The sequence below is a fragment of the Heteronotia binoei genome, chromosome 1, assembly GCF_032191835.1.
Source record: "Heteronotia binoei isolate CCM8104 ecotype False Entrance Well chromosome 1, APGP_CSIRO_Hbin_v1, whole genome shotgun sequence".
NCBI classification, from domain to species: domain Eukaryota; kingdom Metazoa; phylum Chordata; class Lepidosauria; order Squamata; family Gekkonidae; genus Heteronotia; species Heteronotia binoei.
Window position 1 is genome coordinate 8,265,405 of NC_083223.1, and position 26,422 is coordinate 8,291,826.

The window sequence follows — 26,422 nt, forward strand, 5'->3', positions numbered from 1 at the left end:
CCTGGACCCTTTTTTGGAGATGCCAGGGATTGAACCTGGGACCTTCTGCTTACCAAGCAGATGCTCTACCACTGAGCCACAGCCCCATTCATGGCTCTCCAGGGTCTCAAGTTGAGGTTTTTCACACCTATTTGCCTGGACCCTTTTCTAGTTGGAGATGCCGGGGATTGAACCTGGGACCTTCTGCTTCCCAAGCAGATGCTCTACCACTGAGCCACAGCCCCATTCATGGCTCTCCAGGGTCTCAAGCTGAGGTTCTTCACGCCTACTTGCCTGTGCCCTTTTTAGTTGGAGATGCCGGGGATTGAACCTGGGACCTTCTGCTTACCAAGCAGATGCTCTGCCACTGAGCCGCCATCTCTCTTGCTGCCCACCCCCCCCCCCACCGGTGCCATTAGATGGCATTTTGTGTCCGAAGTGTCCTTGGAGGAAGAGGAGGAGGGGATGATGATATTGGATTTATATCCGGCCCTCCACTCCCAAATTTCAGAGGGGTTTATCTTCCTCCCCCACAACAGGCACCCTATGAGGTGGATGGGGCTGAGAGAGCTCTCCCAGAAGCTGCCCTTTCAAGGACAGCTCTGCGAGAGCTATGGCTGACCCAAGGCCATTCCAACAGGTGCAAGTGGAGGAGTGGGGAATCAAGCCCGGTTCTCCCAGATAACAGTCCGCGCACTTAACCACTACGCCAAACTAGCTCTCATCTTAAAAGATGTTCTCTTCCAGTAACCAAATCGATATTCAAAATTCAACCCAGCGAAGGGGTGGGGAAAGTAACTACTAACACATCTTACCCAACTACAGCGTATTTCTGACCGTCGACAACAAGGAAGTCTGTTGGCTTTCTTTCTTCAGGAGCTAAACAGTGAGAGAAAAAGAAAGGGGGAAAATAATCTAGAACTAAAAACAAGAGCTTAGGAACACTATAAACGTCTAATATGAGGAAAACGAGGATAAACTTCCATTTTCAGGTCTTCGCATTCCTGTTTTGCAGCACTGATATTCGAGCTTCTATTTTCTTTTGAGACATTAACACCACTCACAGTGCAATCCTGGGCAGCTCCTCCGGTTTGTACCCACTGAATTACACAGACCAAGGCCAGAATAACTGCATGGATTGCCCTTGTCCCAGGCACACAGATAAAGCAGTTTGTAACAGCCCCAGACTGTCTGGCACCCTGGGCAAGCCTAATTTCTGGTGCTCCACGCTTCACTGATAACACACCTGAGTCACATGGAGGGGGCACCCAATTTGGTACCCTTAGAAGGCCAGCGCCCTATGCGATCACCTAGTTTGCCCAGTGGGCAGAGCCGGCCGTGTTAACAGTTCTCTCACTCATTTTATTTACAAAATTGTGGAGAACCTTATTTCTTTGCATAAGGGTTCTCCACAGTATTTATAGATAAGATGAGACAAAACTGGATTTTAAAATGCGCTTTTGTGAGACCATGGAGTCTATTTACTTCCCACAGGAAGTCAACTCTTCTGGGTTAGACGCTATAGATCAGCGATTTCCAACCTTTTTGGCACCAGGAACTGGTTTTGTGGAAGTCAATTTTTCCACGGATCAGGGGGCGGGTGGTTTCAGGATCATACAAATGTGTACTTTATTTCTATTAGTTTTAAAGCATATTAAAACCCATTTTAAAACCCAGTTTTGTCTCATTTTATCTATAAATCTGTGGAGAACACTTATGCAAAGAACTAAAGTGTGGTGGTTAAGCGTGCAGACTCTCATCTGGGAGAACCGGGTTTGATTCCCCACTCCTCCACTTGCAGCTGCTGGAATGGCCTTGGGTCAGCCATAGCTCTGGCAGAGGTTGTCCTTGAAAGGGCAACTGCTGTGAGAGCTCTCTCAGCCCCACTCACCTCACAGGGTGTCTGTTGTGGGGGAGCAAGATAAAGGAGATTGTAGGCCACTCTGAGTGGAGGGCGGAATATAAATCCAATGTCGTCTTCTTCTTTGGTGCAGTGGTTAAGTGCGCAAACTCTTATCTGGGAGAACCGGGTTTGATTCCCCGCTCCTCCACTTGCAGCTGCTGGAATGGCCTTGGGTCAGCCAGAGCTCTCTTATCTGGGAGAACCGGGTTTGATTCCCCACTCCTCCACTTGCAGCTGCTGGAATGGCCTTGGGTCAGCCATAGCCCTGGCAGAGGTTGTCCTTGAAAGGGCAGCTGCTGTGAGAGCTCTCTCAGCCCCACCCACCTCACAGGATGTCTGTTGTGGGGGGAGGAAGGGAAAGGAGATTGTGAGCCGCTCTGAGACTCTGAAATTTGGAGAGGAGGGCAGGATATAAATCCAATGTTGTCTTCTTATTACTACACTGTAATATACAGTGAAATAATTATACAACTCATGGCCCGGTTGCTAACAGGCCACAGACCAGTACTGGTCAATGGCCAAGGGGGATTGCTGAGCCCTGCTTTAGATCACAGGTCAGATGTTTTATTTTATGCGTTGCTGATGGATGCCTTCGTCGCCTCTTCTGAAGGCTGCGTACAGAAGGTAGAACCAGCCACTAACTGCTTTGAGGCAGATTAATCGTACCAAGAATGGGCTACCTGTAAAGAGAAGGGCTCCTAAAGCGTTTCCATCATCACTTGGAAAACCGAGAGAAACTGAGCGATGGCCTCGGGAACGGCTGAACCAATCAGGCAACCAGAAGAAGGAGACCGTAGATTTATACCCTGCCCTTCTCTCTGAATCAGAGTCTCGGAGTGGCTTGCAATCTCCTGTATCTTCTCTCCCCACAACAGACACCCTGTGAGGTGAGTGGGGCTGAGAGAGCTCTGACAGCAGCTGCCCTTTCAAGGACAACTCCTGCGATAGCTGTGGCTGACCCAAGGCCATTCCAGCAGCTGCAAGTGGAGGAGTGGGGAATCAAACCCGGTTCTCCCGGATAAGAGTCCACGCACTTAACCACTACACCAAACTGGCTCTCATTAAAGAGATTTATATCCCACCCTCAACTCCAAATCTCAGAGGCTTAGAGTGGTGTACAATCTCCTTTACCTTTCTCCCCCACAACAGACACCCTGTGAGGTGGATGGGGCTGAGAGAGCTCTCCCAGCAGCTGCCCTTTCAAGGACAACTCCTACAAGAGCTACGGCTGACCAAAGGCTACTCCAGCAGCTGCAAGTGCAGGAGTGGGGAATCAAACCCTGTGAGGTGGGTGGGGCTGAAGAGGGCTCTAACAGCAGCTGCTCTTTCAAGGACAACCTCTGCCAGAGCTATGGTGACCCAAGGCCATTCCAGCAGGTGCAAGTGGAGGAGTGGGGAATCAAACCCGGTTCTCCCAGATAAAAGCCCGCACACTTAACCACTACACCAAAATGGCTCTGGCTATGGACAACCAGTCCTCTGTGGTTGGGGTCGCCAAGAAGGAATTCCCACAACTAAAGCATTTCTCCGTGATCCGTACCCACAATGAGGCCCTCTAATTCCATCTGTTTTATTCTTTGTCCCAGCAATGTGGCTTTGTAGTTAGGAGTACGCTCGATTCCTTTTAAGCTCCTGCTGTCCCACAGCCATGCTGAGATGGCCCAGGCTAGCCTGATCTAGTCATGCCTCGGGAGCTAAGCAAAATCGGCCCTGCTTGGTATTCGGATGGGAGACTACCAAAGTATGGAAAAGTATTCGGATGGGAGGCTACCAAAGTATGGAAAAGTATTCGGATGGGAGACTACCAAAGTATGGAAAAGTATTCGGATGGGAGGCTACCAAAGTATGGAAAAGTATTCGGATGTGAGACTACCAAAGTATGGAAAAGTATGGAAAAGTATTCGGATGGGAGGCTACCAAAGTATGGAAAAGTATTCGGATGGAAGACTATCAAAGTATGGAAAAGTATTTGGATGGGAGACTATCAAAGTATGGAAAAGTATTCGGATGGGAGACTACCAAAGTATGGAAAAGTATGGAAAAGTATTCGGATGGGAGGCTACCAAAGTATGGAAAAGTATTCGGATGGGAGACTACCAAAGTATGGAAAAGTATTCGGATGGGAGACTACCAAAGTATGGAAAAGTATGGAAAAGTATTCGGATGGGAGGCTACCAAAGTATGGAAAAGTATTCAGATGGAAGACTATCAAAGTATGGAAAAGTATTTGGATGGGAGACTATCAAAGTATGGAAAAGTATAGCAGTTATACAGGAGCTCATGTCTCAGCAGTGGGGTCTAAAAGGCACGAGGGTCCCAACCAACCATGAGCTGAAAACAACTGGTACTGTTCGATGATAGAATTTGAGTATGAAACAACCAGAGGTGATGTGATCCATGCTCCCTCTAAGCTGCAGAGTCTTGTGAGCAAAAAATTCTACTTTGTGAGCTGCTGGCATGAAAGTTGTGAACTGCTGCATAAATTAGTGTGCTCTGGGATCGTCCTCCCTGAGCTAAGACAAAAATGTGTGAGCTGGGGGCAAAAAATCTGTGAGCTAGCTCACGCTGACTCAGCTTAGAGGGAACACAGGCTGGAAGGGACCTCCAGGGTCATCGAGTCCAACCCCCTGCACTCTTTTTTTTCAGAGTTGGCTTCCAACGTTTCCTCTAAGCTGCAGAGTCTTGGGAGCAAAAAATTCTACTTTGTGAGCTGCTGGCATGAAAGTCGTGAGCTGCTGGATAAATTAGTGTGCTCTGGGGTCATCCTTCCCGAGCTAAGACAAAAAAGGTGTGAGCTGGAGGCTAAAAATCTGTGAGCTAGCTCACACTGACTCAGCTTAGAGGGAACACAGGTTGTGATGTACGTCGTAGAAAGAAGCAAAGTTTATTCATGCATGCTAACAAGCTTATTTTTAATGATGCGCCCTTAAAATAAAATGCTATGTTTCTCAATGACAGGAATATTAAAAAAGTGAGGCGGTGGGCATTTTGTTATCCTGTGGTCTCCCTGCTGCAGGGACCCCGATGATGTAACTCTGCTGACCCATTTATCTTATACCAGCTGGGGGATGTATGGAAGGAGTGGAGGCAACTCATACCACCAACTGCAGAACTGGAGTTTGCTTTTACACTGTTACGGCCCCATAACTCTGGAGGTCCCTTCCAACTCTATGATCTTATGTCACCGAATGAGCAGAGTGTGCCGGATCCATACCGCTTTCCTTGGCTTCCCACAAACTTTGCAAAACTGAATTATTCATGGGGGGGGGAGTTTTCCACACAGGCAGCCATGCACAAAATGATCCACAAAAGTTGCTTGGATACATTATGAAGGACTGTGGTCTACAACAGGGGCGGCCAAGGGTAGCTCTCCAGATGTTTTCTGCCTACAACTCCCATTGGCCCCAACCAGCATGGCCAATGGCTGGGGCTGATGGGAGTTGTAGGCAAAAAAAATCTGGAGAGCTACCGTTGGCACCCCTAGTCTACAACATCTCCATGTAGTTTACTGCAAGTTGGAGCCCACTATGTAGGGGTGGAATTCTAGCAGGAGCTCCTTTGTGTATTAGGCCACACCCCCTGATGTGGCCAATCTTCCTGGAGCTTACAGGGCTCTTAGTACAGGGCCTACTGTAAGCTCCAGGAGGATTGGCTGCATCAGGGGGGCATGGCCTAATATGCAAAGGAGCTTCTGCTAGAATTCCATCCCTGGGCCACACACCCCTGATGTAGCCAATCCTCCAGGAGCTTACAGGGCTCTTAGTACTGTACGCTCCAGGAGGACTGGCTACATCAGGGGTGTGTGGTCTAATATGCAAAGGAGTTCTTGCTGCAAAAAAAGCCCTGCCATACCCCAGTCCAGCACCAATACTAGCCTGATTTCGTCAGATCTTGGAAAATAAACTGGTTAGTACTTGGATGGTTAGTCCTTGGTGCCCTCAGCCTTACCTGGTAAGGACTTTACTCCCTCAATTTCAATTACACCTATCCAGGGGTGGAATTCTAGCAGGAGCTCCTTCGCATATTAGGCCTCGCACCGCTGATGGAGCCAATCCTCCTGGAGCTTACAAGGCTCTTTTTTGTAAGCTCTCGGAGGATTGGCTACATCAGGGGTGTGTGGCCTAATATGCAAAGGAGCTCCTGCTAGAATTCCACCCCTGCCACTATGTAATTCTGCATTGTTTGATTTGTCATGTAAACAATGCACTTTGCTTCAGGCTCTGTATTTATAAATTTCTGAGTTGGGTCTATAACCCAAAAATCTATTTCCTTGTTTTCTGACGTTCCTATTCTGTTGGCTGTATTGACTCAACTCTATGTAATCGGGGCTTATTTTTGTAGCAGGAACTCCTTTGCATATTAGGCCACCCCCCACCCCAGACATAGCCAATCCTCGTGGAGCTTACAGGGCTCTTCGTACAGGGCCTACTGTAAGCTCCAGGAGGACTGACTACATCAGGGGGGCGTGGCCTAATATGGAAAGGAGTTCCTGCTACAAAAAAGAAAAAAAGCCTTGTGTGTAATCACTATAAATAATAAAACAAAAACAAAATGCCCACAAGCATACCACTTACTTGGTCATTTCTGCGGTGAAAATTCTATCCTTTTGGACACGTTTACATAGAGAGGCACCCCCAGGGGTGGAATTCTAGCGGGAGCTCCTTTGCATATTAGGCCACACCCCTCTGATGTAGCCGATCCTCCAAGAGCTTACAAGGCTCTTTTTTGTAAGCTCCTGGAGGATTGGCTACATCAAGGGGGTGTGGCCTAATATGCAAAGGAGCTCCTGCTAGAGTTCCACCCCTGGGCACCATAATCTACCATTTAAAGTGGATTGCCTGTGATGCTGAGGCCTCGCCCTGTGTGAATTCAGGAACAGAAGAGCTGGCTACAGCGACACCATTTGTCTGCCAACATTTTGCCACAATGGATCTTCGTAGTGCCATCAGAACACTCGAGAGAGAGAAAGACCAAAGGGGCTCACCTCCTGTTTTCTTCTCCGGTAAAGCAATTTTGCCGTCTGATATGGAATCAACAAGATCCTGAAATTCTGCCGGAACCTCGGCTTGCTTCCAGCGCTCGTTGTCTAGCAGAAGGCTGGTTACAAAACGCAAAGGAAAGGAGGTCACAAACGCGAAACGCACTGCCTTAAAGTCTTAACCCTGGTGGTTACCAGATCCAGATTTTAATACAAGTGGGGCAAAGTCATAAAAGATTCAATAACTGCAGTCATTAACTAGCGGCAGTAAAATACAAGGAAAGCCCCAAGGTAACAAAAGACTTAAATACTTAACAGCACTCTAAAGTATATGACGTCAGAACGATATGTAAAATAACTCAAACAAGGAAAAATTCTACTAACAAGTAATACTACAAGCAGTGTAACACAGTGCAGTAATCAGTACAAAAGCAGGTTGCTCTTAACAAATAGATAAGTATCCAGTCAGTCCAAGAGTGTGGTTCAACCAACAGTATTCTTCTCTGGCCACTTCAGACTTAACCACCTTAAAGAAGCAGAGCTGTACTGGTGATCGATAATATCCGGTTTTGAGTAGCCTTTGCATAAATCTCACAGCAATGTCCCCGTGCCTGAAACTGCAACAAATCAAACTCACAATTTTTTCATTCTACCCTAATGTCTTCCTCCCCGAGAAACTGGTGTCGTATACTCACTACATTCCAAAAGGGGAAAAAATATATACCGTATTTTTCGGTACATTAGACGCTCCGGACCATTAGACGCAGGTGCCTGGCTGGGAGACAAGCGGCGAGATCGCTCCCTCCGCCCCCACCGCAAACCCAGCACTTCGCAGGGAGCGATCTCGCCGCTTGTCTCCCAGCCAGGCACGCAGGCGCGGGGGAAGCACGCCGCCCCCTCTGCAGCCGGCACTCGCGAAGCGCTGGGTTTGCGGAGGGGGCGGGTGCTTCCTCCATGCCTGCCTGCCTGGCTTCTGCTGATGCTTACAGCAAGCGCCAGGATCGCTCCCAACGCCCTCCGATCCCAGCGCTTGCTTTAAGCATCAGCTGAAGCCAGGCAGAGAGGCACGGAGGAAGCACCCGCCCCCTCTGCAAAACCAGCGCTTTGCGAGCGCCGGCTGTGGAGGGGGCGGCGGGCTTTCTCCGTGCCTGCCTGCATGGCTTCAGCTCTGATGCTTAAAGCAAGCGCTGGGATCAGAGGGCGGAGGGAGCGATCCTGGCGCTTGCTGTAAGCGTCAGAGCTGGAGCCAGGCAGGCAGGCGCGTGGGAAGCGCCGGGATTAGAGGCGGAGGCAGCGGATCGCCCCCCCCAGGAGGAAGGTACGTACCTTCGCTCCATAAGACGCACACACTTTTCCCCCCACTTTTTTGGGGGGGAAAAGTGCGTCTTATGGAGCGAAAAATATGGTATATTCTAACTGTTGGGACGTCTATTGCCTTCCTTTGGATTGAAATATAATCCTTTGCTTCCTTAAAGTGGTCAAGTCTGAAGTGGCCAGAGAAGAATACTGTTGGCTGAACCAAACTTTTGGACTGGCTTGATATTTATCTATTTGTTAAGAGCAACCTAGAGCCCCGTGGCACAGAGTGGTAAAGCTGCAGTCTTAAGCTCTGCTCATGACCTGCGTTCGATCCCGACAGAAGCTGGGTTCAGGTAGCCGGCTCCAGGTTGACTCAGCCTTCCATCCTTCCGAGGTCGGTCAAATGAGGACCCAGCTTGCTGGGGGGGGAAGTGTAAATGACTGGGGAAGGCAATGACAAACCACCCCGTAAAAAGTCTGCTGTGAAAACATTGTGAAAGCAACGTCATCCCAGAGTTTGAAACGACTGGTGCTTGCACAGGGGACCTTTCCTTTCTAAGCGCAACCTGCTTTTGTACTGATTACTGCACTGTATTACACTGTTTGTTGTATTACTTAGATCCAAGTGGGAAGCCGTGTTGGTCTGAAGTAGTACAACAAAATAGGAGTCAAGTGTCACCTTTAAGACCAACTTAGTTTTATTCAGAACGTAAGCTTTTGCGTGATCTCTAAGCACGCTTCATCAGACGAGGAATCCGGTACAGTGAGCAAAGCCACACATAGCTGGTAGTCAGTGGCTCAGAATGCAAAATGGTACAAATTTAAGAACCAATGACAGTAAAGTAAAATTATCTGGAAGGGAGTGGTTTAGAATGCAAAATGGTAAAAAAAAATTATTTAAGATTCAATGACAGAATAGAAGCCCGCTTGAAAGTCACCAGAGAAAGGGCTTTCTCCGTTATGGCCCCCACATGGTGGAATCAGCTGCCGGAAGAGGTGAGGGCCCTGCGGGACTTGGTTCAGTTCCGCAGGGCCTGTAAGACAACCCTCTTCCGGCTAGCTTACACCTAGCTGGGATGAAAACTTGATGTAACTGGCCAGCCATCTGTTTATATGAAATGTAATGTTACTGGTTTTTAAGGTTTAATTGTTTTTATCAAATTGAAATGTACTGGTTTTTAAGGTTTTAAATGTTTAAGTATCTAATTGTTTTATACTTAAAACTGTTTAAATTTTATGTTTGATTAATTGTTGGAAGCCACCCTGAGCCACTTGTGGGAAGGGCGGGATATAAATCCCAAATAAATAAATAAAAAAAAAAGAATAGTAAAATTAACAAATTGAGCAAACCTTTGATCTGAGTAGCGTGAGCATGCAAAAGCAATAAAACAGTAGTATGTCAAAATGTGAGCGTGTCTGTTAATGACTATGTTGTATTAAGCCTGGGTCAAAAGGAAGCTATTTATATCTCAGATTTCCCATCCAACTAATTTACCTTTTAACATGTAGTTTTAACATATAGTTTGCCATAGGAGAAAAATACATTAAAATTAGTGGGAGATGGGTTCTGTATATGTAATGGGATAAACAGCCAATATTCCTATTTTGAGTATGCCAATACAAAAAAATCATTCTGATACACTATTTAGAATACAATGTATTCTAAAAGAGAAATACATTGGAATACTGTGGGTGTATAACTTACTCAGTGAGAGTGGGTTTAGCATCTGTAATGAGATCAAAAACCAATATCCCTGTTCAGTCCTGGGGAGGTGTTTGTTCCAAGTTTCATAATAATTTGTAATTCAGCAATTTCTCTCTCCATTCTGTTCTTGGAAGCGCCTTTGCAGTAAAACAGCTGCTTCCATTGAATGCTTTGGAAGGTTAAGTGTTCCCCCACAGGTTTCTCAGTTCTCTAATTCCTGATGTCAGATTTGTTGTATTACTTGTTAGCAGAATTGGTTCCTTGTTTGAGTGGGCTTTGTTATTTTACATATTGTTCTCAATTACAGATGTCATATACTTTAGAGTGCTGTTAAATATTTAAGTCTTTTGTTACCCCGGGGTTTTCCTTGTATTTTACAGCTACATAATTACCCTCAGGTCTCCTTTGTTTGTTGATTAGCTAGTGGCAGGCAAATTCTCAAGAGCGCTCCACTGGCAAAAGACTTTCAGAAGTAAGTGAAAATCTGAAGGAACTTAGATGATCTGTAGCCTAATTGCCTTGGGTTATCCCAAAACTAAACCTGAAATTAAGCAAAGTTATTTGGGACAAAAGGAAATGCTACTTCACAGGATATCGACAAGCTGGAACGGGTCCAGAGGAGGGCGACGAAGATGGTGAGGGGTCTGGAGACCAAGTCCTATGAGGAAAGGTTGAAGGAGCTGGGCATGTTCAGCCTGGAGAGGCGGCGGCTGAGAGGTGATATCATCACCTTCTTCACGTACCTGAAGGGCTCTCATATAGAGGAGGGTGTGGAATTGTTTTCTGTGGCCCAGAAGGTAGGACCAGAAACAATGAGTTGAAATTAAATCCGAAGAGTTTCCTGCTCAATATTAGCAAGAACTTCCTGACCGTTAGAGCGGTTCCTCAGTGGAACAGGCTTTCTCGGGAGGTGGTGGGCTCTCCTTTATTTGGAGGTTTTTAAACAGAGGCTAGATGGCCATCTGACAGCAATGAAGATCCTGTGAATGTAGGGGAAGTGTTTGTGAGTTTCCTGCATTGTGCAGGGGGTTGGACTAGATGACCCTAGAGGTCCCTTCCAACTCTATGATTCTACTTTACATAGAGAATGAGGAAAATGCGGAATTCGCTGCAGCCATCACTTGGTAGTTTTTGGTTTTCTTTATCCAGTTGTTGTTCCTTGTAGTTCTTGGTTTTGTCTATCACTAAACCATACTGGAGGCTGCTGAATATTCCTCCGTTTTGCAACACCAACACAGCTAACATTTTAAGTGTCCCCCCGCATGTATGGCCAACCCCACATGTGTGAACTTGGGCTTCAGACGGAGTTGTTGAGAATCCAGATCTTTTGAGTCTAGCAGACTAACAGACTGGCCCCAGTAAAACACAGCACCGTACATTAGAAAACACCACAACCATCTAGCGAAAGCTCCGCTAGCTAAAGGGCACCGAGAAAATGATAGGCTTTCAAGACTCCCGTACTTAAGGGCAGATAATTACGGGCAGAAAACTGTTCTGCCAAGCAGTTTCTAAGCAACAATGGAAACGTATCTGGGGTCAAACCTGTTATCTAAAAGCAGCGAATCTAAGAGAAAACGCAGATGTAGCAGCGGCCTCGAACATCATACCAATTGAAACTAACACATGAAATTGCTAATGATGGCTGTCTCATTGTCACAGAAATCCACATGCGGACTTTAAGCATGCCTTTTGGACATGTTCTATTCCAGAGGTGGCCAAACTGTGGCTCGGGAGTCACACGTGGCTCTTTCACACATATGGTGTGGCTCTCCAAGCCCCCACCGCCCCATTGGCCAGCTTGGAGAAGGCTTTTCTCTCTTTAAATCACATCTCCAAGCCAAGCCAGCCAGTGGCTTGGAGAATGCATTGAAAGTTGCTTTGTTTCCCCCTCCCCTTCCCCCATCTATTTGTTTTCCTTTCTTTCCTCCTTCCTTCCTTCCCTCCTTCCTTCCTCTCAGACATCTGACGTTCATATCTTGCGGGTCTCAAACACCTGATGTTTTATTCTAGGTGGTTCTTACATTAAGCAAGTTTAGCCACATTTGTCCTGTTGCATAAAACGCAAAACACAGAACTTCAACCTAAACAAAAACACATCCTCTCAAGGCACAAAAGCATTGCTCAAATGTGCAATCTTTGCCCCAAAACGATTTACGATCAGTTTTACTTATCAGAAGGGAAGATAACAAAACCTGCCTTGTGTCATAACACGCCCTGCAGAATGATACCTGAGTTTTGTTTTCCTCTCCTCGTGGAATCGATTTACAAATTTGTTCGCTTGGCTCTGAAGGGCGCCACGCAGGGACGTGCTCTTCCTCCCGCAGACCTGCTCCGTGTCCAGGATGAAAGTCTCCATCAGTCGGGAAAGAGCCACGAACTCGGTAGAGTTCAGTTTCTCCAGGAAGCCATCCTAAAGGGAAAGGGCGAAATGATGAAAAAGCAGTCTCAATCACTTAAAAAAGGGGGACTTTCTTATCACTGCGTCTCTTGATATGGAGGGGCTATGGGGTAACACCCCGGGAACCCTGATTACTGTGGGGGCACATGAAGTTGGGTAACATGCGATTTAGAATCATAGTTGGAAGGGACCAACTAGTCATCTAGTCCAACCCCCTGCACAATGCAAGAAACTCACAAACACCTCCCCCTAAATTCACAGGATCTTCATCACTGTCAGATGGCCATCTAGCCTCTGTTTGTTTTTAAACGAGGAAGGAGAGCCCGCCACCTCCTGAGGAAACCTGTTCCACTGAGGAATCGCTCTAACAGTAAGGAAATTCTTCCTAATATTGAGCCGGAAACTCTTCTGATTTAATTTCAACACATTAGCGCTACAGTGCAAAACCTCTATTTTCTCCATTGGCTGAGGCTCCTCCCCCTCCTGGTCCCCTGGGGAAGGAAGGAAAGAGCCAGAGCTTCCTTTGCCCAATTCCCTGGATCCCATGGGAGAGATACACAGAAAGCACCTTTAAGACGAATGAGTGCTAATGTTTTAAGTTTTTTAAAAAATTAGTTACACACATTTATAAAAAATCTTTAGTTGTGTTTGTCTGTATCCTTTAAAAACTTTATATCTTCGCTACATAATCTTAAATAGGTACATACATGGCCCGGCCCAACGAAGTCTCATTTATGTCAAATCCAGCCCTAATAAAAAATGAGTTTGACACTCCCACTCTAGAGATTAGGCGCTCAACAGGCCTTTAAGTGTGGGACTTACTTTTGCTCTTGCCATGAGAAATTTGACTGAACGATCGTGGCAAATATCGGAAGCGCTGTACAGAAGCTCTTGGATGTTATTCGCTAGTCTAACCAGTTCCAGTTCGGACAGTTTCATGTCCTCCCCGATCCTGAAAGACGCACAAAAAAAGGCTTCTGTTTTTAACTTATATCTGCTGAGACAGGGATGGCTGAAGTTGCTTAACGTAAGAGCCACATAGAATAAACGTCAGATGTCCGAGAGCCACGAGACATGAACATCAGCTGCGAGGGAGGGAGGGAGGGAGGAAGGAAGGAAGGAAGGAAGGAAGGAAGGAAGGAAGGAAGGAAGGAAGGAAGGAAGGAAGGAAGGAAGGAAGGAAGGAAGGAAGGAAGGAAAGGAGGGAGGGAGGGAGGGAGACTGAAAACCAAAATTTGAGAGCTGCAAGACAGGGAGGGAGGGAGGGAGGGAGGGAGGGAGGGAGGAAGAAGGAAGGAAGGAAGGAAGGAAGGAAGGAAGGAAGGAAGGAAGGAAGGAAGGAAGGAAGGAAGGGAGGAAGGGAGGGAGGGAGGGAGGGAGGGAGGGAGGGAGACTGAAAACCAAAATTTGAGAGCTGCAAGACAGGAAGGAAGGAAGGAAGGAAGGAAGGAAGGAAGGAAGGAAGGAAGGAAGGAAGGAAGGAAGGGAGGAGGGAGGGAGGGAGGGAGGGAGGGAGGGAGACTGAAAACCAAAATTTGAGAGCTGCAAGACAGGAAGGAAGGAGCCACAGTTTGACCACCCCTGTGCTGAGACCACCCATCATCCCAGGAGAAGACAGGATTCACTTACACCTCTATGCAGACCTTCCTTTCTACAGCCCAGTTTTCACAGAACTCTAGGCGCAGCTCATATCTTGAGAACCTCAAGATTCCATGTGAGGCGTGAGCTGAGCCTAGAGTAGTGTGGAAAGCCTGCAAGTGATGAAGAATTGTTCTGAAATGTCTTGCGTACCCGGGAAGGGCTTATCGGTTGTAGAAATCTCTCTTGGATGTCCTCTGCCTTCTCTTTGGACTTTTGGACACAATTATATGAAGGAGCACAGGGGAGTCTCTTGCTGGGTTCACGTTTATTGTTGAAGAATGTGTCTTGAATTGCGACACTGGTTTCTTATTGCTTGTATCCAGGGCGTTTTTTGTAGCAGGAGCTCCTTTGCCTATTAGGCCACTCCCCCCCCGATGTAGCCAATCCTCCATGAGCTTACAGCAGGCCCAGTACGAAGAGCCCTGTAAGCTCTTGGAGGATTGGCTACATCAGGGGAGAGTGGCCGAATATGCAAAGGAGCTCCTGCTACAAAAAAAGCCCGGCTTGTATCTGAATTGCGACCCCCAATTCTGTTTCATTATCTGTATCTACCGATGGTGACGTTTCAATAGACTGATGTTTACCCCTTGTGTTTTCTGTCTTTGCACAAGTCTCCAAGCGATGGTTGGGAATCTCCGGATTTTACAACTGGTCCCCAGGTTACAGAGATCGGAAGATGGACTCTGCGGCATTATACACCAATGAGGTCCCTCCCCAGACCCTGCCTTAAGAACATAAGAGAAGCCATGTTGGATCAGGCCAACGGCCCATCAAGTCCAACACTCTGTGTCACATAAGAACATAAGAGAAGCCATGTTGGATCAGGCCAACGGCCCATCAAGTCCAACACTCTGTGTCACATAAGAACATAAGACGAAGCCATGTTGGATCAGGCCCATGGCCCATCAAGTCCAACACTCTGTGTCACATAAGAACATAAGAGAAACCATGTTGGATCAGGCCAATGGCCCATCAAGTCCAACACTCTGTGTCACATAAGAACATAAGAGAAGCCCTGTTGGATCAGGCCAACGGCCCATCAAGTCCAACACTCTGTGTCACATAAGAACATAAGAGAAGCCTTGTTGGATCAGGCCAACGGCCCATCAAGTCAACACTCTGTGTCACATAAGAACATAAGAGAAGCCATGTTGGATCAGGCCAACGGCCCATCAAGTCCAACACTCTGTGTCACACAGTGGCAAAAAATTTTATATATACACACACACTGTGGCTAATAGCCACTGATGGACCTGTGCTCCATATATTTATCTAAACCCTTCTTGAAGGTGGCTATACTTGTGGCCGCCACCACCTCCTGTGGCAGTGAATTCCACATGTTAATCACCCTTTGGGTGAAGAAGTACTTCCTTTTATCCGTTTTTAACCTTTTTTAACCTTTTTAGCCTTCCTTTTGCTCCGGCCCCCCAAATCTCCTAACCCAGACCTAACAACCCTAGTCCTGGGCAAGTTATGGGGCCACCAACGTTGCCTCTAAGCTGCAGAGTCTTGCGAGCGGAAATTCTACTTTGCGAGCTACTGGCACGAAAGTTGTGAGCTTCTGGCATTACAGTTGTGAGCTGCTGCATCCGGGAGTGTGCTCTGGGGCCATCCTTCCTGAGCGAAGACAAAAATGTGCGAGCCGGAGGCTAAAAATCTGTGAGCTAGCTCACGCTAACTCAGCCTAGAGGGAACACTGGGGGCCACATATAGGATTTTTTCCCCCCAACTCTTGTCACCATCCTGGTATTTTAATTAATTTTATCAGATGTTTTAACTTGTAATTGACTGTATTTCTCGACCACAGGTTTTATATGTTGTTATCTGCCCGGAGCCCCTTCTTGGGAGGTGGGGGTAGAAGGGTTTATAAATAGAAAATAATCCTTTCCCATATTGGTTAGCTTCTTTGACCAATGGTCTTCCCGCTCAGCATAATAAACAGGACACTGAATAAAAACTGCACACAGAGGCAAATTTGCAGAAACAAAATCCCACAACAGTTTAAAAATCAAAAATTTGTTATTAAATTCATAAAACCCCTTGGAATTTAAAATTTTATTATAAATTTATAGTGCATAATATTGATGAGGATTGGTTTCAGGAATGTTTCAAGGAAAGCGCTACCAGCAGGTATTTTGCCACAGAGCGCGTTATTTCAGGGGTCGTATCTGCCAATAATGGGGTTATCACCCAAGGTTCTATCGGATACCCTTGGAGAACGGGGGTAATCCAGAAGGATCTCGGATTGATCCACTGATGGCAAAATAATATCAGATGGTCTAGTGTCTCTATTAAACTTGTTGCATGGTCACAAAATGGGTCAGAGAACGGAATTTTCCCAAATCACTCACTCGGCTCTGCAGTTGGGAAAGCGTTCAGCCTACCTCAGGGGCGGCCAAACTTGCTTAACGTGAGAGCCACATAGAATAGACGTCAGATGTCTGAGAGCCGCAAGACAAGGAGGGAGGGAAGCAAATACGAAGGAGGGAGAGGCGGAAAGAAAGCAACTTTAACCTTAAATGCATTCTCCAAGCTGCAAGCTAGCTTGGCTTGGAGAAGTGATTTAAAGAGACAAATGTCTCCTCTAAGCCGGGTCAACAGGGCAGTGGGGGCTTCAAGAGCCACACATTATGTGTGGAAGAGCCACAGTTTGGCCTCCCCTGGTCTAGCAAGTGTAAAATAGAAAATAATAAATAAGGGAATAAATACATGGTCTCGATGCCAGCAGGGGTGACACCCGACAAAGTCTGTTCCTTGCTGGACGAAGAATCTGTGGCGCATTCCGGCTCAGAGACAGAATCGCTGCTGCTGGGGTCGCTGTCTGGGCAAACGTTTCCGGGAGAGGCTGTCGTGGGCGGGAGGTCTCTCCCGCTGAAGGCGTCGCTGATGAACATCCCCTCGTGGGTCAGGTAAGCCACTTCTGTGTCCGTGGCGCTTTCTTTCGGCGAGTTCTTCTGCACCGGGGCTTCTTCCAGCCCTTTGCTCCTTTGGTTCTTGTCTAGAACCAAGAGAACGACACTGCGGATAACATTTAGCGTGGCCTAGGATAAAAGACAGCTTGCTTTTAAAAAAAGAGGCCCGTTACCTTGCATTACCCTGCATTACCCTGAATTAGAAAATTCTGACTTTTATACTGTCCGGTACCCAATTCTGGATTACCTTATTTTTCAAAAAAGCAACACCTGAAATTGTAACATCTTTACGGTTATGATACTGATAAGAATGATAAGTAAAGTGAACTACGGAAGACCGTATAAATACCACCACAAGTATGAAGAAGTACGAAACATTTTGGTAGATCAAAAATATTTACAAGAACTTTAGTTGCGTTAACTTTTATTTGCAAATATATGTATTAATTACCTCTGATCACAATAATGTATATGGAGATATTGCTGAATTGCTCTATGATTACACATTACAGTTATCTGAAAAGACATTTAATAAAAACTGTGTGTGTGTGTTTTTTTAAAAAAGAATATCTCTGATTTAAAATATTGCAGAGCCTGTACTCCAAATTTGCATCCACCAATTTCACACCATTCATCAGAGCAGTGCCCCACTATCGATATATCTCATTCTTTCCCAGTGCTCAGATAGCCACAAACCGACACAAGTAAACCTATCAGGTTTGGTTTTTTACTCTTAAGACAATAATAAAAACTTGGATAGAATTCGCTGACTCTGAAGGCGAACCAGTCACAAAAACTATTCAGCAAAATTAAGCCAGAAATTTTTTTTAACACATACATTGTAACTGGTATCACAGAAAATAATCAATGCATTTTAATAAATTACTGCCACATACTGATTTTTCAAGTAACATTCCTTTCAAAAATTATGTAAACGTTAATGCTATAAACGAATGTGTCGTAATGGCTAGACCGGGGTGGCCAAACTTGCTTAATGTAAAAGCCACGTAGAATAAACTTCTGATGTTTGAGAGATGCAAGACAGGGAGCGAGGGAGGGAGGAAGAAAGGAAGATGGGGAGGGAGGGAGGAAAGAAGGAAATTGGGGAGGGAGGGAGGAAGAAAGGAAGATGGGGAGGGAGGGAGGAAGGAAGATGGGGAGGGAGGGAGGAAGAAAGGAAGGAAGATGGGGAGGGAGGGAGGAAGGAAGGAAATTGGGGAGGGAGGGAGGAAGGAAGGAAGATGGGGAGGGAGGGAGGGAGGGAGGGAAGGAGGAAGGAAGGAAGGAAGGAAGGAAGGAAGGAAGGAAGGAAGGAAGGAAGGAAGAAAGATGGGGAGGGAGGGAGGAAAGAAGGAAATTGGGGAGGGAGGGAGGAAGAAAGGAAGGAAGGAAAATGGGGAGGGAGGAAGGAAGATGGGGAGGAGGGAGGAAGGAAGGAAGATGGGGAGGGAGGGAGGGAGGAAAGAAGAAATTGGGGAGGAAGGGAGGAAGGAAGAGGGGAAGGAAGGAAGGAAGGAAGGAAGGAAGGAAGGAAGGAAGGAAGGAAGGAAGGAAGGAAGGAAGGAAGGAAGGAAGGAAGGAAGGAAGGAAGGAAGAGGGGGAGGGAGGAAGAAAGGAAGATGGGGAGGGAGGGAGGAAGGAAGGAAGGAAGATGGGGAGGGAGGGAGGAAGGAAGAGGGGGAGGAAGGAAGGAAGGAAGAGGGGGAGGGAGGAAGAAAGGAAGATGGGGAGGGAGGGAGGGAGGAAGGAAGGAAGATGGGGAGGGAGGGAGGAAGGAAGAAAGATGGGGAGGGAGGGAGGGAGGAAGATGGGGAGGGAGGGAGGAAGAAAGGAAGATGGGGAGGGAGGGAGGGAGGGAGGAAGGAAGGAAGGAAGGAAGGAAGGAAGGAAGGAAGGAAGGAAGGAAGGAAGGAAGGAAGGAAGGAAGGAAGGAAGGAAGGAAGGAAGATGGGGAGGGAGGGAGGAAGGAAGAAAGATGGGGAGGGAGGGAGGGAGGAAGATGGGGAGGGAGGGAGGAAGAAAGGAAGATGGGGAGGGAGGGAGGGAGGGAGGGAGGAAGGAAGGAAGGAAGGAAGGAAGGAAGGAAGGAAGGAAGGAAGGAAGGAAGGAAGGAAGGAAGATGGGGAGGGAGGGAGGAAGGAAGAAAGATGGGGAGGGAGGGAGGGAGGAAGATGGGGAGGGAGGGAGGAAGAAAGGAAGATGGGGAGGGAGGAAGGAAGGAAGGAAGGAAGGAAGGAAGATGGGGAGGGAGGGAGGAAGGGAGGGAGGAAGATGGGGAGGAAAGAAGGAAGATGGGGAGGGAGGAAGGGAGGGAGGAAGTTAGGAAGGAAGGAAGGAAATATATGGGGAGGGAGGGAGGAAGGAAGTAGGAAGGAAGGAAGGAAATATATGGGGGAGAGAGGTGGAAAGAAAGCAACTTTAAATGAATTCTCAAAGTCACTGACTGGCTTGGAGAAATGATTTAAAGGGCCTTCTTGAAGCTGGCTGATGGGGCGGTGGAGGCTTCAAGAGCCACACAATATGTATGAAAGCCTGAGCCACAGTTTGGCCACCCTTGAGCTAAACTGCAGGACTGTTCTGCCAGTCCCTCATGATGCAGTTTGAAATTTAACGGCCAAATGTCAGGCTACGGCTCCTTCACAGTGCTATCGTAAAGGAACGTTAGCAGAAACGAGTGCCGGTCTTTGACCGCTCTAGCGGAGACGATTCACGGAACGTTTTCTTACCTTGATTCTCTTGAGGAAGAGGATGAAGCTGGAAAAAATATTCTTCAGGAGGTCAAACCACTGTGGGAAATTCATCATTCTCATTTGATCGGCCAGTCTATGGAGAATTCCATGAGAGGGTTATTACCACTAATATGTTCAATGCCACCTCTGCTTCAAGCTGTAGTCTCCACATGTGAGGTACTTCTTAAGCCTCTGCTTTCCCTGTCTTTAAAATGGGTTAATTAAGAACGACCTGATTATGCCACAGTGCTAATGAATGAGAGCAACTTGAATCACACCATGGATTTATAATATTATATGGGTGGTTGAGAAAAAAAATAATAAAAATGAAATTTATTTGCCTGATTCATAAATTTTTCAACAGAACTGACATCTGGTTTTGCATAGAACAGGGGTGGCCAAGCTTCCTTAACGTAAGAGCCACACAGAATAAATGTCAGACGTTTGAGAGCTGAAGGCATGAACCAATCTTATACACTTGTCTTTATTAAAACTCTTAACGCTTTCTTTCCATAGAAAGATAAATGTGTCTGCATACACTTTGCAACACGACCATGCTAGGAGGAGACTTTTTAAAAAACAAAAGCTGGGAATAACAGTCCCCAAAAGACCAGCATAGGGAAAGATCCTATTTGTGATTCTTTTAATTTGCTAAAAACATTCCCATGATTCCACACTGCACACTTATATTAAGAATTGCTGCGTCCATTCCCATTTATCTGATGAAGTCTGCTTAAGAGCATACAAAAGCTCACATTCTGAATAAAATTTAGTTGGTCTTAAAGTTACACTTGTCTACTGCTTTGTTCTATAGCAGGGGTGGCCAATGGTAGCTCTGCCTACAACTCCCATCTGCCCCAGCCATTGGCCATGCTGGCTGGGGCTGTTGGGAGTTGTAGGCAAAAAAACATCTGGAGAGCTACCATTGGCCACCCCTGTTCTATAGCATAGGGAAAGGTTAGTGAATTATTTTTTGGCACCAGTGGGAGAAGGAAACACACATATACCATATAAATCACTGACCACCATTTGAACAGATGAAGCTGCCTTCTACTGAATCAGACCCTGGGTCCATCAAAGTCAGTAGTGTCTACTCAGACTGGCAGCGGCTCTCCAGGGTCTCCAGCTGAGGTTTTTCACGCCTACTTGCCTGCACCCTTTTTAGTTGGAGATGCCAGGGATTGAACCTGGCACCTTCTGCTTACCAAGCAGATGCTCTGCCACTGAGCCACCGTCCCTATGCATCTATATTTATTTATTTATTTATTTATATTTAGACTTATATCCCGCCCTTCTCACCGAAGTGTCTCAGGGCGGCTCACAACATAATAATTCGTATAATTCAATTTAAAACATTCACAAGTACAATTAAAACCATAATTAATAAAACAAGTATAACTAAACAAGATAAAATAAAACCAGCGGTCTGTAAAAGCATTTTGTTCCATCCAAAAGATGTTCTCATTGTCAGTTAGATGTTATAGGCCTGCCGGAAGAGGGCTGTCTTACAGGCCCTGCGGAACTGCCCTAGGTCCCGCAGGGCCCGCACCTCCTCCGGCAGCTGGTTCCACCAATAAGGTGCCGCTATTGAGAAGGCCCGATCCCTGGTGGATTTTAGACGGGCCTCCTTTGGCCCGGGGACTACCAGCAGGTTTTGTGAACCCGAACGTAGTACTCTCTGGGGAGCATGTGGGGAGAGACGGTCCCTAAGGTAGGCAGGTCCTAGGCCATATAGGGCTTTAAAGGTAATGACCAACACCTTGTACTGGACTCGGAATATTACCGGCAGCCAGTGCAGATCCCGGAGCCCCGGCCGAATGTGCTCCCATCTTGGGAGCCCTAATAGCAGCCGGGCAGCAGCGTTCTGCACTAACTGCAGTTTCCGGGTCCGGCACAAGGGTAGCCCCATGTAGAGGGCATTACAGTAGTCCAACCTCGAGGTGACCGTAGCATGAATCACTGTTGCTAGGTCGTCGCGTTCCAGGAAGGGGGCCAACTGCCTCGCCCGCCTAAGGTGGAAAAAAGCGGACTTGGCAGTGGCTGCTATCTGAGCCTCCATCGTCAGAGAAGGCTCCAATAGCACCCCCAGGCTGTTGACCCTGCCCGACGCTGTCAGCGGCGCGTCGTCAAAAACTGGCAGGGGGATTTCCCTTCCTGGGCTGCAGCGACCCAAGCAAAGGACCTCTGTCTTCGCCTTGGGACATCTCTCTTTGCCTTGACACCAAGGTAAATACAGTAAATATATCTCCTACAAGAGCTATGAAACTAAGGGGGAACTCTGTGCTGCCGTTTTTAATTCTGTTCCTCCTTCCAGTGGCTCCTTTGGCTGCTGCGCTCCCTTTCCCCGCTGCAGGTCTCTGGGCGACATCTGTGGTGGAGGGGAAGAGCTTACAAGTTTGCCTGTTTCTCCTTCTTCCCAATTTCACACACAGCAGAAATAGTAGCCTACCTATGAGTCAGCACTCAGAGGCGGAGTTCCTGTGCTAAGCATGCTAACTTGTGAGCCTGCGTTAAGTTCCTCCTTGAGCTCTGGGAGCCACACGATATGCGTATGAGAGCTGCAGTTTGGCCACCCCGGCACAAAACTTCAAACCTCTCTGGGATCAAACTGGATCTCAGGTTCTGGATCCTATTTATTCGGTATTTAAAACACCATGAAAATGGAATCCGCCAGTTGAGGGCTAAAAAGTTAAAGGCTTTAATGACAGTTAACTGCAGTGAGGGTTTAGGTATTCTTAAAGTAAAGGAAAAGGTAGTCCCCTGTGCAAGCACCAGTCGTTTTCGACTCTGGGGTGACGTTGCTTATACGTTTTCACGGCAGACTTTTGTACAGGGTGGTTTGACATTGCCTTCCCCAGTCATCTACGCTTTCCCGCCAGCAAGCTGGGTCCTCATTTTACCGACCTCGGAAGGATGGGAGGCTGAGTCAACCTGGAGCCAGTTACCTGAACACAGCTTCCGCTGGGATCGAACTCAGATCGTGAGCAGAGCTTAGGACTGCAGTACTGCAGCTTTAACACTCTGCGCCATGGGGCTCTTGGGTAAAAGGTAAAGGTAGTCCCTTGTGCAAGCACCAGTCATTTCTGACTCTGGGGTGACGTTGCTTTCACAACGTTTTCACGGCAGACTTTTGTACGGGGTGGTTTGCCATTGCCTTCCCCAGTCATCTACGCTTCCCCCCCAGCAAGCTGGGGACTCATTTTACCGACCTCAGAAGGATGGAAGGCTGAGTCAACCTCGAGCCAGCTACCTGAACCCAGCTTCCGCTGGGATCAAACTCAGGTCATGAGCAGAGCTTAGGGCTGTAGTACTGCAGCTTTACCACTCTGCGCCACGCTGCTAAAAAAAAATTTACAGCCCACAAGGGTGACAAATATAAGTAAGATTCATTGGAGTATTATTTTTTTCCTGATAGTGCACAGAGGCTAAAATGATACTGAGTTCCACCTCAACCCACCACCCTGTAGTGCCCAGAGACAATTCTGCAATTATAAATGAAGATCAACAGCAAAAAACAGTTACATCCATTACTGACTAAAAACAGTATCTGGAGAAGTAAGCAGACTAATATATAATTAGTCCATCAGGAGAATTATAGCAAGACGGCCACGTCCGATGTTTCAGATTAAACGTAATACGCTTTCAACAACTAAATTAATTGTCCATTAGCTACAAATTAGAAACAGCCGAAGCTTCCACTTTTCAGTTCTCCCAGCAGGCAACAGAGAACGTCTTAATTCTAACCATCTGAATTAACTACCTGTACAGAATATGAATGGTCAGGGGTGGAATTCTAGCAGGAGCTCCTCTGCATATTACGCCACATGCTCAGTTTGTTCCCATCCATTCCAACAGAACTTATTTAGTTGCAAAAATGTATAAGGTTGTAAAAAAACAGGGACGAGATTTGAGTTGTAAACTCATTTTACCATAAATAAAACTTAAATAAAAATAAAATTGCAGTCACCCTCTTCACCATTCTTTTTTCCCTATTATACACCCCCCCCCAATATGTCAGACACCAGGTATCATTAGAAAACAATGCTATCTATATAGTATTCAGGGGTGGCCAACGGTAGCTCTCCAGATGTTTTTTTGCCTACAACTCCCATCAGCCCCAGCCATTGGCCATGCTGGCTTGGGCTGATGGGAGTTGTAGGCAAAAACATCTGGAGAACTACCGTTGGCTGCCCCTGCTATATACTATTTTCCAAGTCCGCCCCCTATCTGAGGATACCTAAATCATCAGAGTGGGGTCACACTTGCACTAAACACAGAGCGCTTTTTTTGTAGCAGGAACTCCTTTGCATATTAGGCCGCACACCCCTGACGCAGCCAATCCTCCAACAGCTTGTAGTAGGACCCGTATGAAGAGCCCTGTAAGCTCCAGGAGGATTGGCTACATAAGAGGGGTGTGGCCTAACGTGCAAAGGAGTTCCTGCTACAAAAAAAGCCCTGACTAAACAGATTTTTCTACAAACTTGGGCAACCTCCAAAGTTTAAAGAAAAATCTGAAATCTTAAAAAAGAAGCTGCAGCAGTGAAGCAACCCGGGATCCACGCTGGACCAGAGAGCCCGGGTGGGAGAGGGGGGCACACCAGGCTCAGCAGTGGCTGCTAAGGAGTCTGAGGGCAGCAAACGCGGTGAATCAGCCCAGGATCCCCACCCTGGTGAGTTTTGTGGCCCCGCCTGGTTTGTTTTATTTCAGACATTGTGCAAAGGGCACGAAACGGGAAAGCACACAACGGCAATGTTCTACACACAGGTCTTTGTTATTTACGTATTTAAAAAAAGCAAAATAAAAGCATCTATTGAATTCCCCACCAAACCAATGCAAAGCTTCAGATATATACTTACTTAACCACCACTTCCGTGTCTATTTCTTCGATCTCTGATACCGTGTTAATCACACACTGTAAAAACAATAGAAAAGGGTGTCAGCTTTCTCCCCCTCAGAAATGTAGCTCTTCCAAAACCTGAGTACTATAATGCTGTAGGACAGCAATATTTATATGAGTGCTGTAAATCTATTTACATATAACACGCAGGGCTGTTTATGTCTCAGACTAGAGTTTGCCAAGATCTTTCCACTACTGGTGCTCCCCTTGGTGCCTGATAAGCTTCTCAGAAAGTAGGTGGTGCCACTATAAGGCTTGTTACTGGCTGCCCTCGTTCAAATAAAAATGGGGTTTTTGCAGCTGCAGTGACAGCTGGCCACAGGAGGATCCGGAGGCTGGTAAGCACCTGGGTTTTCTTTAGTCAAGTACGTGGTCCATTCCCCTTTCAGGTTTTCCTTCCCTGGAGGTGACAGGAGGGGGGGTGTTCTGTTTGGCTCTTTCAGCAGACATGTTTGTTTGGCTCCATCTTCCTGTGGCAGCCATTTTTTTTGGGGGGGGGGTCCCTCGCCACCTTCTCTCAAAATTCCAACGGCGCTGGCAGGCTCAAAAAGGTTGGCGAACACCAGCAGGACAGCTAGATTTTAGTCCAGTAGCATTTTTAGAAACCAGAGAGATTGGGGGAGGAGTTTACAAATTTTCGAGACTCAAAGCTCCCCTGACTGTCAAAAACTGAAAATCTGGCTGGTCTCTACGGTGGTACCGGACTTGAATCTAGCTCTTCAAGAAGCAGATGCTTGAAAGACAAGGGAAACCGACTTTTTCTCGATAATGGTTTTATTTTGAGGTGTTCTAGATCAGAGGTCCTCAACCCCGGGGCCGCGGACCGGTACCAGGCCGCGGCCTGTTCCTAACTGGAGCCTCGCCCCCCCCCCCCCGTGGCCCACGCAGCCTCGCTGCCTCCCCTCGCTCCCCATAAATGGAGGGAGGAGGAGGAGGCACCACAAAGGGGTGGAGCGGCGAGGCTTCACGGTGCAGCAGGGGGCGGGGGGGGGGGCCAAATTCGGTGCCTCCACCCTGCGGGCCCTGGAGCCACAGTGGGTTGGTCAGTCCTAGGTCCAGCCCCTGGTGCCAAAAAGGTTGGAGACCACTGTTCTAGATAACACCTTCCGAAAACACAAAAAAGCTTTTGTAGCTCTCCGCCCAGCTGGTGAGCAGATGGATAAAGCTGGGGGTATTAAGATGAGCATTTTCGCCGGGGGAGCTGATCTCTGAAGTCTGGTGATAAGCTGTAATTCTAGGGGATCCCTAGGCCCCGCCAGAAAGATGGCCATCCTAGCTACAAGTGCAACATGCAGGCGTTTAAACGAAATAATAAACAGTGCTGAAGAACGCATTAACTTTTCCCCTCGTCGCTGGGTATCCTGTGTTCCGCCCCAACGTGCCCCCCCTTCCCCAATCCTGCTAGTATTTTATGGCCAGTTTAAATTTCTCACACAAAAGGATGGTAAAAAAATTTGCCCTGGGCAACAGAGAGAAACATAATGGACATTTAAACACCTAGCTTATTATTTATTTATTTATTTGATTTAATAATAATAATAACAACAATAACAACAACAACAACAACAATAATAATAATAATAAGTTTTTATTTATACCCCACCCTCCCCGCCAAGGCAGGCTCAGGGTGGCTTACAAGGCATGATATAAAATATCATGGTATAACAATAAAACAAAATAATACAATCAATAAACAGGGTAATTAAATACAGTATATAAGTTAACATTAAAATTATTAATCTAAAAAACAGTACAATGGTGCAACAATCGCAGTTTATACAAAATGGCTGATGTTAATTCCTAGGTTTCATCTTAAAAGGCTAGTCGGAAGAGGGCGGTTTTGCAAGCCCTACGGAATTGATTAAGATCCCGTAGGGCCCGCACCTCTTCCGGTAGCTGATTCCACCATTGGGGTGCCTTTATAAAGAAGGCCTGCTCCCTGGTTGTTTTTAATTTGGCCTCCTTAGGCCCAGGGATTTC

The 26,422-nt window shown here is 46.9% G+C and overlaps 1 protein-coding gene and 1 non-coding gene across 2 annotated transcripts in view; both read right to left on the bottom strand.

Moving 5' to 3' along the window:
- Window positions 1-26,422, bottom strand: part of VPS54 (VPS54 subunit of GARP complex) — a 96,896-nt gene that overhangs the window by 23,029 nt on the left and 47,445 nt on the right. Inside the window, exons 10-16 of the mRNA XM_060230608.1 lie at window positions 24,402-24,457; window positions 19,542-19,638; window positions 16,613-16,944; window positions 13,085-13,214; window positions 12,093-12,274; window positions 6,867-6,979; window positions 795-858 (exon numbers count right to left, since the gene is read on the bottom strand). Of these exons, the coding sequence (XP_060086591.1) occupies window positions 795-858; window positions 6,867-6,979; window positions 12,093-12,274; window positions 13,085-13,214; window positions 16,613-16,944; window positions 19,542-19,638; window positions 24,402-24,457 (974 nt within the window). The remainder of the gene's footprint in view (window positions 1-794; window positions 859-6,866; window positions 6,980-12,092; window positions 12,275-13,084; window positions 13,215-16,612; window positions 16,945-19,541; window positions 19,639-24,401; window positions 24,458-26,422) is intronic.
- On the bottom strand, window positions 15-86 carry TRNAT-GGU (transfer RNA threonine (anticodon GGU)). Its single transcript has one exon. It is a non-coding gene; the product is annotated as a tRNA-Thr (tRNA).